General features: G+C 35.1%; 1 protein-coding gene across 1 annotated transcript; it reads right to left on the bottom strand.

Annotated features, from left to right (window-relative positions):
* Positions 1 to 2,689: 2,689 nt before the first annotated feature.
* On the bottom strand, positions 2,690 to 10,583 carry SLITRK6 (SLIT and NTRK like family member 6). Its single transcript, XM_071549550.1, has 2 exons — positions 10,065 to 10,583; positions 2,690 to 6,920 (listed from the first exon to the last, which is right to left on the bottom strand). The coding sequence occupies exon 2, from the start codon at positions 6,903 to 6,905 to the stop codon at positions 4,383 to 4,385; it is 2,523 nt and encodes an 840-aa protein (XP_071405651.1). The 5' UTR covers positions 6,906 to 6,920; positions 10,065 to 10,583; the 3' UTR covers positions 2,690 to 4,382.
* Positions 10,584 to 12,271: the final 1,688 nt, after the last annotated feature.

The following is a 12,271-nucleotide window of genomic DNA, read 5'->3' as shown; positions in this document are numbered from 1 at the left end:
AATAATATCTCACTTAGGGTAAATACCCTTTTTTATGGAACATCAGAAATGGAACTTTTTAAGATGGCTTCCCATCTTGGTTGAACTTTTTTTTTTTTCAGTTTTGCATACTCTACAGTTTCTAATCTCTTTATAGGTAAGTAAGGGGAACATTTCAAACACTTTCTGTTTGGGGGTCATACAAGGAACACCTTGGTCATGCAAAGAGAGGCCGAAACCTGATCCTCAGATTCCAATCAGAAAAACAATCACTACATTTAAGAGGTTTTAGATTTGAATCTGGTATGTTTGACACATCACTGACTGTAAGTATGAAATAATTTTCAGTCTGGAATATGATTACAAAAAGGTTGATCTATCACTCTATTGGAGAAGAATGTATAAAAATATTAGGCCCTTTCTGAATAGGTAAATACTCTATGTGTAAATTTATAAGTTTTGTCAGGTTTTTGGGGTATGTGTGGAGGTTTTATTTCTGCTTAGAAGCTTGCAGGCAATATAATCAAGTATCAGTACTAAAAGTCTGTGTGAAAATTACCTGTAGTAGGAAAAAAAAGAAATACATTTGTCTTTTATGAAGTTGAAAAGATAAGAAGAGCTTAAAATAAGAAAGTGCAATATTTAAAAGAAAAAAGTCTTTATTTAGGGAGCAGGTCTATAGTGTTACTTAATGCATTTTCTTCACTCAAATGTGAGGTGAAAAATGGTAGGGTTAGTTACCTTGAGGTGCCCTAGAAGCAATAACATAGCTACCACTTACACCAGTGTGCTTGACAAAGCACTGTTCTCGCACTCAATTAAACTATCATGTTGACAAGAGAAAAATGGTTCCACTTTGTTGCAGACTGTCAAACATGCTTTGCCTTCCAACCACCATTATTCTAGCTAAGTAAAATGTATCAAACCACTTAATGTGCCTGTCACTGGAAAAAAATAAAATAAAATATGACAATATGGTTGTAACAAGGAAATTTCTGAATACCCTTCCTAACTTTCTGCTAACATCTGTAATATTATGGACACATTGCCAATTGTTATAATGAAAATGTTCCAAGGAACTGTTAGAAAGATATATTGCATCCTTCATTCTTATGTGAAGCCTTTCTTATGTCACAATTATATTTTTATCAGCGGATAATGATTTTCTGCAACTGAAGAATAATCATATAAGTTCAAATTTCTATCCCCTTTGTTATGACAATATAAAGTTTCCTCATAGCTGGAAAAATCACTGTCTGAATATAAGGCTATAGGTAGACCCCTCCCTCCTCGTCATACAAACTCACATTACATGGCAGTCTGGGAGGGACTGATGATAGGAATGTGGACAGAGATCCACATTCTACCGATTCCTGAATACTGCCAAACCACTTACAATGTTACAGACTGCCAGAGAGCACAGTTGCCCTTACATGATGAAAGGCATGAAATTCCCTGCTGAAGGAAAGCTAAGTGGTAAAGGTCTCTTTAATCCTGCTGAGCAATGCTCTGATACAGCTGTGTAACTGACTTGCTTTGACATTAATTTAGCTCACTCTTCTTTCTGATGCTTTGAGATTGCAATGAAGAAGAATGTTTTGCCACACAGTTGTCCTCAACATTCTGCCAAGTAACTGTTAGCAGCTAACCAAAGTGACATCTGTGCATGTGGCAATTGTCTTTAGTCTGAAGCTATTTCTCTTAAATCTAAGCCTCAGGGCTTGAATCATCATTTCCCTGTATCTTGCCAATTGCAGGGTGTTACTTTTACACCCATTTTTATTTGGAAATGACTACTGAAAGGAAAGACAGTGAAATAATAAACTCTGTTATCCAAAACCATTTATATTTTTACTCTGATTTCTTTTCCTCTACACTAATTTGAGACCTATGAGAAATTGAAAGGGTCTGATTCAGTATTCCAGACTTTCTAATGCTACTTCTACTGAATAAATTCAATTTTTTCTTTGAATCTTAATTATTTCAAATAATAAATTCCCTTGACATTTTTTCTTGCATGAAAATAAACTATTTAAATAGAGACATCTAGTATCGTTTTGATGCTCTAAGCCATCCCACCTGGGCTCCAGTTGCTCCTTCAGATCCAGCCAAGGGTTTCCATAGGTTCTATGGCACATCCATGAAGACCATTCACGTCTTGAAAATGCAAGCACATCTAAAATAACACTAGACAACTAAGTTAATGCAAAGTTATTGTAGCTGCATTTTCCCTTTTGTCTCCCTCTTACCTGCACAAGTAATACTTAGCATTGTCTTTACTTGTTCAGAATAAAGATACCAATGAAACCAATATATTGTCACCACATTTAATCTTCCTAGTTTTCCAAAATAGACAGGCTTTCTGAATAACTTATTCATATATATAGAAAGAGGACATAATATTTACTTTCTAATAACTGAAATTTTGATTTTTGTAAGCCAACAGTTTCGAATTCCATAACAAACTGATGACACCTCAAAAATATTAATAAGGAAGTTGATTTGTTAACAGAGAAACATGTAGTCAGATCCTCAAACTGCAGAAATTAGTATAGCACCATAAAAGTTTTTATGTCTCTGAAAAGTTGAAAGAATTGAGAATCTGACTTTTATAAACAGTATAGGAAATATGTCTGTCAGAAACATATGTAGAAAGAATATGAAGAACTCACATTTGTATATACAAATAGGTAAGACATGAACAGTAATATAAGCTAAAGAATATATCTTTTTACTTTGAGTGTATCAAGAGTTCAATGCTAAATTTAGCATACATATCTAGACAAGTAGTAATTGAGCGGATCTTTCACTTTACAAATAGGAATTAAAAAAAAAAAAGAATCATGCATAGTCAGTTTACAAAAGATTTGCTTAGAGGAAAATAAATGCAGGTCAGAAATTTTGTTTTGGCACCATGTCAGTCATGCACAGAGATTGAATGACCTTACTGCACTCAGGATAAGATGCTTCTGTCCACATAAATTGAGTGAGAAGCACTGTGTTTAATTCCTAATAGTTTTAAACTTCTGCATGCAGAAGTTGCTGCTATCTTTAAAAAGTGACCTTTAAGAAAAAAAAAAATCTTTATTTCTTTGTAATTGATAGAGAGCAGCTCCTTGATTAGCCTGAAGAGCATCCAGGAATAATCTTTCTCTTTTCTTGTGAGTTGAAGAAAAAAAAAAAGAAAAGAAAATTATACAGAATAAATAGTAAATATAAATCTAGCAAGAATTCATTGCAAAAATAAACCTGCAGTGTTCTACTTTTTTAACCTATTTTTTCACACAACACTTAATTTTCTTTTAATTTCAGAAAATATATTTTCGTACAAATAGCTAAATACTATTATTCTTCCTTGTGTGTATATTGTTGCAGTTATCCTGTCTGAGTGTTGCTTTTGGGTAGGGTGGGAAAAAATCTGTATTTGCACTTGGAAGTTCCTAGCCACAGCAAACTCATTTTCTCCAAGAATATTTAAAGCCAAAACAGAAGTTATTTATATACATTTATATATATATATATGAATATATATATATATATATTCAAACTTATTAAGCACAATAAAATATTTACAGCTGATTCTCAGTAGATTTTCAAATTGCCCAGGATTATGAGTTGAAATGCCAGTGATGCACAATATTTCATAGCAGCAGCTCAAGAAAAGATTGTCCAAACTTAGGTAAAGCTATCAGATAGGGGAAGTAGCAAAAGGCTTGTTTTTTCTTTGTTGAAGATGTTGGGTAAACAGTTGTATTTTTTTTCCTTCCACATACTGATACAGAATGCACATGATGAAGTTCCATGTAAATTACTTAAATATGTGCAGGCTCTGGGTGCTTACACAAAAATATTTTATCTTTTCTTTATAACTGACATTTAGTATGAAAACATTTCAATTCCTTTCATGTTTATTAGAAGGATATTTTAAGTGTAGTTGTAGACAGTGATAATGTATGCAGTGCATGTACTAACCTAACAAATACACTCTAGCCTTATAAATACAAACACAGGTGTTGGGTTATTTTGGTTTTTGGGTTTTTTAACAAATCTAATTAAATGGAGGGATAAAAATAAAGAGAGAATGGAACAAATATTTTTTCCATAGATTAGCTACAGAATGCAATGCCATACACACCTTTTTAAAATTAGGAGGAACAGTGCAATAAGCAATCTTCCTCCCACAGTTCAGTCACACAAAATTCATGTTTAACTTGGGGTGAGACATATTGCCTGCATGCAACCCCATGGCTTCCCACAGTGATCCCTGAGTTTTTCTTTGCTAGGATTACTGCTGTGCTTAAGTTCTGACTGTTGACATGTTATTATAAGGCACTTTTATTTACAATGGTTCCAACTCAAAATAGAATTACAGAAATTCAGCCCCAGCCCAACGTATTATCCCTTCATGTTTGCTGCTCCAGGACTTCCAGGTAGTCAGGCTCAGCATGTAAATTAGCCTTGAGTTCAAAATACTCATTTTTAGTTTGTTCTAGAAAAACCTTTCTTGGCCTGGAGTACATGAGTGTCTCCATTAGCTTCAGCTCTTCATGTGCTCCAGGATAACGAACTTCCATGTCAGGCTGGAGCTGGACAATATTTTTTCTTAGGTACTCCGTGATCCCTAGTTGCTGCAGTTCTCTCTCTTTTTCAAGAATGTTTCTATACAAGCAGCTAGCATCCTGAAAAGACAGAAATTCAGCAGATTGATCTGTAGCCTTATATTTGACATTTGGACCTGTAAGTGGTGAACTATTCTCTCTTTCCAGGAGACTTCGGCGAAGGTATTTGGAATCATTAGCTTCCTTCTCGCTTCCCTCCTCATGTTGTTGCTCAGTATGCTTGGGGCTGAAGGATGGGCTGCGGTAGACCTGAACCATGGGGGTAACCATACGTTGCTCATAGAGAGTCGCAGCTGGGCGCTCTGTTGTGTGGTGAGTTGTCTTATGCCCATACATGCTGTACTGCAGGTGAACTGGGCTACTATCCCTCATTTGTTCATCCGCCTGGTTCTTTTTGCATCTTCGTCGCCGATGCAGGACAAGAACAACTATTCCTGCTGCACAAAATACAATGGTTATAAACACAATAAGCAGTCCTAATATTAGAACAGAAAGTGGGACAGCATCTGTAAGGGACCGCAGGATGGTATCTGCAGTGCTGGCAGTAGGAGAAGAAGTTGTCACAACTACAAAACTGGCATGAGTTGGTAGGGCAGGGCTGTTTATTAAACCTGGACACAAAACTTCACTGTTCAGGGATTTTAATTCCTTTTTTGCTAGGTGCCCTGGAGATTTACAAAAAATATCACCCATCATGGTATTCTTACTCAATTTTTGTATCCATTTTTGCAGCCCAACTGAATCACAGGTACAGTCCCAAGGGTTGTCTTCAAGTTCAATTTGTACCAGCATATGCAATTCATCCAAGACATTGCTCACAGGCAAATGAGCAAATTGGTTTGTTTTCAGATTTAATCTGGTGAGGGGAACACCTGAAAAGATGTGGGGTGGTAAAGCCTGCAGAAGGTTGTTGTTTAAGTAGAGTACTTTTAGTTTTGGCATTGCATTAAATGTCCCTGGTAAAACTTCTTTGATAGCATTATATTCAAGATACAAGTACTCAAGGTGCTGAAGGCCAAGGAAGAGATTCTGACTTAGCTTTGTAAGATGATTACCATTGAGATATAATTTCTGTAGTCTAGTCAGATTCATAAAGGAACCTTCCTCAAGGATTTCAATGCGATTGTTCCCCAGGTGAAGCATTTCCAGGCTGGCATAGCCCACCAGATCTGATTTCAATAATGTCTGAATAATGTTTCCAGCTAGAATAAGCTTTTTAGGATTTGGAGGGGGGGGTCCTAAATCTGACAAGCTTTCAATATTTCGCTCCTGGCAGTGCATAAGAACTCCTGAGAGCATATGGCTGGTGCAGTGACAAGGGACAGGACAGGAGATTCCTGGAAATGTAGTAGGCTTTGAAGTTTGAAGCATTAAACTTGGTTCTTTAGTAGGAGCTTTCAGAAGAGGAATCACCTTAGTCAATAGGTGACTATCACTGATAGAGGTGGTTACAACCAAGGGCAGTGACCCTGAAGGATCTTCAAGTTCATTGACAGGATGAGTGGGACAAAGTGATTCCTTTTTCAGTCGGCTTAAGATGCTGCCTTTGATAACTGAAGGACTATTGCATACAACATCACCTATTATGGACTGAGGAGGCATGTTTTCTAGCCATATCTTCAGTTGCAACAAATCACAATTACAGGCCCATTTATTGTCTTCCAGCTGAAGATCTAGTATTCTACCAATGTGCTCCAAAAAGCCAACATAGGGCAGTGTCTGTAACTGGTTTCCACGCAGATCTAAATGGGTCAATGGCACAAAACGAAATATGTTTGGAGGAAGATATTCAATGGCATTATCATTCAAAATAAGCACTTTAAGCCTGTTGAGCTTGCTAAAGGCACTTGCATCAATCACTGTGATGAAATTGTTGTCTGCTTGAAGAAACTCCAAATTTTCCAATCCATTAAATGTATCTTCTTTAAGTGTTTCTAAAGAATTGTGATTGATATGAAGTTGTTTAAGAAGGCTGAGACCATTGAAAGCCCCAGGCTCGATATCTGCAATATTGTTAAAACCCAGATGTAGAGAGATAGCATTAACAAGGCCAGCAAAATCATTCACATGTAACGCACTCAGACCATTGTTTAACAGATTAAGGTGGAAAGGCCGTGATGGTGGGACATTTATTTCTGATACCATCTTGATGCCTCTTTCGTCACAGTTTATAATCATGGTATCATCCTTTTCTTCACAAGAACACAGACTCTGACAAGATCCTCTGACTGAAGAAAAAGAAGGCTGTGACTGGAAATGATCAGATGCAACCACAACGGAATATAGAATAAAAATCCAAAGCTTCATCTTGTCCAGCAGATTCTATTAAAATGAAAAAATAAAAAAGAAAAAAGTGTAATAGATTTACAGTTTCACAAGGTTTGGGTTGTTTGGGTTTCTTTTCATGGGGCAAGAGGGAAAAAAAATCATAATTCTTGTCATTGAGCTACTCCATCTTTCAAAAAATATTATTTCATGCAAAATTTTAAATCATTTTCTAATTAGAGAATATATATTTTGGTTTAGGTACTGAATCAATAAGCTATCATGAAGGAAAACTTGGATATTTTCATGCTGATGTCCAAAAGAGATGATGAGGAATGTGTTGCCTTTATTTATATACTGTATAGACTTTGAGTGGAAAGCAGTAAAAAGTTAATGTCCCAAGCAACTTATATACAAACTAATACAGTATTTTGGATCATTGCTTTGTGTCACCAAAAAGCACTGCAAATTCTAAGAGTACCTTGCTAAGCTTAACTTAATGTTATCCAGCTGCTGATGAGAAGAAATAAGATTTGGTTTGGTTCAACAATGTGTTGTGAACACAAGCTCCTTCAGTCAAGATGCAGGGATTTCTCTTTGGTTCTGTGTTATGTATGGAAATCAAAAGCTATTTTCCCTGCAATCCTTGTACCCAAAAACTGAAAAGGAAGCAGACAAAATATTATTTTTCTTTACTTAAATTTTAATGCATATGCTGTACTTTGTAAATATTTATCAAAAGAGGGACCACAACACATAGTTGTATAACACGTATGCATAAAATATACATATAAAAAATGTGTAAACACAACTAAAGTAAAAAAAAAAGAGAAAACTGACAAAGCAGTACATGTCAGAAGAAACAAGTAAGCAAGGGAAAACTTGTTTTGAGATTAATATTAGACTCCTTCCAATTATTATAATTATCAATAATCACAATAGTCCTGAAATTTATATGGATCTGACTGTGCTTTACAAATTGAAAATTATTACCAGTATGTAGATGTTTAAATCAATCATTTATCATTGGTTTGAATTAAGTTGAGCTACACTCCATTTGAATATTGTCTGGGGGTTTTGTTCAAGTCTGTCTAATAAGCAAGAACAATAGTAAATCTTGAAGGAAGAGGTAGAGTGAAATCACTGTTTATAATCTTTAATTAAGTATTTCCACATATCGTGAAAATAATTTAAAAAACCCTCCTTAAAACAGAATGGATGATTTATAAAGCAGTAACTTTTATGAGGTCTGATATTTATTTGAGGATTCTTAAGGAATCTATCTAAGCAGGATTCTTAAGTCATCCAGCTAATAAAGGTAACTTGATCTTTCTAACTAAGCTATTGAGACACTGAGTACAGGGTATCTGTACAAAAGCAACTGTGTTAATCTCTGAAAGATTAGAACCTTTTACAAGGATCAATACAGTTACATGTATGAACATTCTTATAGTGTGGTCATATGATTTGTGTACCTCAGTTACTAGAAACAACACTTCTCAAGGCTTTCCTTAGAATGAAATGCAAAGATTTAGACATGCAGGCACTTAAATGCTGTGGCATGAGTATTTACACACACATACACACATATACACACACAAAAGGAACAACAGCAAATGAGTGCACACTGAATTATGTTTTTCTCCATTAGTAGCCCCTGATAAGTGGAAGTATGAGTTTAGAAGTTTTAAGTACAATTCACAATGTGAGAAAAAGTATACTTGAGCTTCTATCTTTGTTTCAGTAGAGAAAATAATATTGTTGTCTCATATAGCACTCCCTGAACTCCAGTTGCCTATGTTTAATATACATGTCTTTTAGTCTATTTTCTCAGGAAGCACTGGATAAGATACAACATATCAAGCTGTCATTTTGAAGTACGCAGAATAATTCTAGGATCATATTATGCTAGAGATTTACTTTTGCTTTGCATGTATCACTATCCTTTCCAGTGACCTGAGGTAAAAAATACAAGCTCGACACAGATGCCAGCTTCAAACCTACTGTATGACTAATTAAACTTTATTTTTGTCTTTAGAAATTCCAGCATCAATCTGCATCAAATTCAAACTGCACTTATAAAGTCCCTGAGCAAAATTAAACTAAAAGAATAAAAATCTAAAAGGCATGTTGCATTCTAGTGCATATTGAGAAATTAGGTTATAAAAATGAAAGCCCTCCTCTTAGAGATGAAAGTAACAACATTTGTAACCAATTGGAAAACATTCACATTTTAAATCATCGTCATAACTCTGTGAGCAGCACTGCCAGAACTCTCACACACACATATATACATACAATAAAAATTAATAAGAGGGTTGTATTCTTTTTTCCTTTTTTCCTGGTTTTTCTTTTTCTTTTTATAAACACTCCAAAATATGTAATGAAGTTCTCAGTGGGCTACGATTGTAAAATAAAACTGCTTTCAAGTCATAGATGATTAGCATTTAACTGAAAAAATTCACAATAAAATGAAATTTAATTTAAAATTCTTGACAAAGCTGACCTTTTTCTGTTTCATGTGGTGAGGTTTTTCAGCAAATTCTACAGGGTAACATATGGGGTTTTTTTTCATTTTTTATGCTTTCATGTAAGTCACTGTTGATTGCATACTGTAACTAAGCTCTGTAGGTATTCCAAAAGACTAAAAAATGTCACAGTCTTTTCTATGAGGTAAAGTTGGATACTTTCAGAAGTAGTCACCTCACAGCAAAGATATCACATGCTTGATAAGTAATAATTGATGTGCTTTTACAACACTGAAAAAGCCTATTCCATTATACTTGGGGTTTTATTTGTTTGGTTCTTTTAATTCAGCTATTTAAAAAAATGTATATTGAAGATTTTTTCAAAGCCTTAAGCTAAGAATCGGTAAGTTTTAAAATCCCTCAGGACTGTTTTTTAAATTCTGAAGGGACTCACAGTCAGATGATGCATTTAAGACCACTCTTGCACTCCAGGAAATAAAAACAAACACCCATTCCTCTCCCCTTCAAGGGAGTCGAAAACAGCTTTCCCTTAATACACACATTTTGCATAGTTATCAGTTAGAATAAATGTGCCTGACTAACTGTTTAAAAACAGTACAAACTATCATTTTTTAATATGAAATTTATCAAAGTCACACAGTAAAATCAATTCAACTTGTACTGAGAAATGAAATTCTCCTATGATGAGCTAATGAACTGGAATTTTTCTTACCTGTACAGCAGTAACACTCCCTGAAACACTCCGTAATGCACAGTTGGAGCAGTTGCTTCAATGCAATGTAAATTTTCCCAGTGAAAAATGCACACTTTCTTCCAAGTTTTACTTTGCTGCAAGCTTTAGTAATACTACAGCTCCATAAAGTTAAAATCCTTGTTCAGAAGACAAAGTACAAAGCATTCAATTGAAAAAATCTTCCAGGCAGCCGTGCACATCAGACCCTCCTGTAAGCAGTTTTCTTTTTCCTCAATTAAAATTCACAGCATACTTCACAGCTAGGCTGACTTTTCTGCATATAGTTAACTGTTTGCAAGCATTTGGATGCAGTAAACAAACAAGATGCTCAGCAGAGCTTGACTTGATCACTTGGTTTGTCAGATTTTTAGATGCAAGCTGCTCCTGTGTTCTCTCTGTTCTTGTCTTTCTTGTTAGCTCGGTTTGTTATTAGTCAGATTGCCAGGGGCTGGGAGGTAGGCGTAAATAAAGAGACTTCTTGGCTTTTGACTCAGCCTTTAAGCCCTTCCCCACCAGAGAGCTTTAATCTGCCAATGTCATTTAATACAAGATACAGCTCCACCTTGAGACAGATCAGCTCCTCCTCCTCCTGCAATTTCTCTCACCTCCTTTTTCCCTTATCGAAGTGAAGCTCGAAAAGTAAAATCCAGCTAAATATCTTCTAGATTGCTTAAGGACTGTTAATGACTGATTTTGCAAAACAGTAAACATCCACTACAGCTCTTGCAGTTTAGTTCACTTCGGCAGATCTTGCATTTAGTTTGTATCTGAAAACACTTGCTTTAGAAACCTGAAGGCATTCCAGTCCAAATATATTCCACAAAACACACCGCAAGGGAAACCTTGTCCTCTGGAAAATACGTCTATCACATTGAACTGCAGAATTATTCAAATATAAGACAGTACAGCTCTCAATCCAGTACTCTCAATGTGACTGGGGTAGGGGTGAGTCTGTACAGTTGTACATTCTTTATTTCTGAAAAGAAAGAAAGGAAAAAAAAAAACAAACCACAAACCAAATTGTGGAATATTAATACTTATGCTTGCACAACAACTGCCATCACTACTCTATAAAACTGTTCATCTTGTTCTGTAGGAAGAAGACTGGGTTGATTGTAATTGTCTGTTTTACAGATGTTGGCACAGTGTGTTGGTATCTGTCCATATGAGATTGTATTGTATTTGCATGAAACATTTCTTTGATAAAAATGGTCTGGTTTGGGGGAGGACATTCTTAAAGGCATGCATCATGCTGAAGGTACTATTTTCTTTATGTTCATTAACAAGTAATTGGGAGATACAGTAAGGCTACATAAAAATGTTTATTCCATGTGAGGAAGATTTTCTTTATCCCTCTTGCACCGTAAGAGATGATTTTATAAGCTGCAAATGCTCCTTGCTTGTTCATCCCACTGTCATGGAGCCACAAAACCTATTTTTTTGGGCAACAACAGATCAGGTGCTCTGGTGTATTTACCCTCTAGAACATACCATTTCTGTTTTGCTATTATTGTGTCTTAGATTACTTTACCAATTGTTTACTACAGCCTCCAACCAGTCAGATTCCAGTAACTACTTTTCTACTGATAGCTCTCTAGATGGCCTCATTGGCATTTGAAGGGTACTGTAATGCACTATTCCATGTGATGAAGGCTATCAGGATCTTGTCCTATATTTGTATATAGACAAATAGACACAAATGTTTCAATTCAGGCACATACACTTATGTGTTATTTTACTAGAATGAGGTTCTCAGTACTTAATTTTCCAAAGGAAAAAAATATGTAATATAGAAAAATAATAAAAAAGATAAAACATTCCTAAGGAATAGCAACAACTTGATTTTCATTCAAGACATCACTTATATGATTAGAATTTGTAACTTTTAATGAACCTTGCCACTCTGTCTAGACTTGCGGACATTTTACTGTTAATGCTCAAAAGTTCTCAGCTATCTGTGACCAGACAAAGAAATCATTATATTCTTTATTAATTTTGAATTTATTAATTTAAATCAATTTTTACTGAACATTTTACAAGTGTTTACACTTCACTTATGGTTGGCTGTTTGAGATGGAGAATATTTGTATATATAGACACTCATATCAGCAATGAAATCAACATCATTCTTTGCTTTCCAGTTGAGATACACAAGAGTAAAATTTGGTCAGAGAAATATTTCCATA

This window comes from Pithys albifrons, chromosome 1 (assembly GCF_047495875.1).
Source record: "Pithys albifrons albifrons isolate INPA30051 chromosome 1, PitAlb_v1, whole genome shotgun sequence".
Lineage (NCBI taxonomy): Eukaryota > Metazoa > Chordata > Aves > Passeriformes > Thamnophilidae > Pithys > Pithys albifrons.
Note: the sequence above shows the minus strand (reverse complement) of the source record. Positions and strands in the feature narration are given on the sequence as shown.

Coding starts and splice junctions, on each gene's coding strand:
- SLITRK6 (XM_071549550.1), bottom strand. CDS start 6,905: ATGAAGCTTTGGATTTTTATTCTATATTCCGTTGTGGTTGCATCTGAT.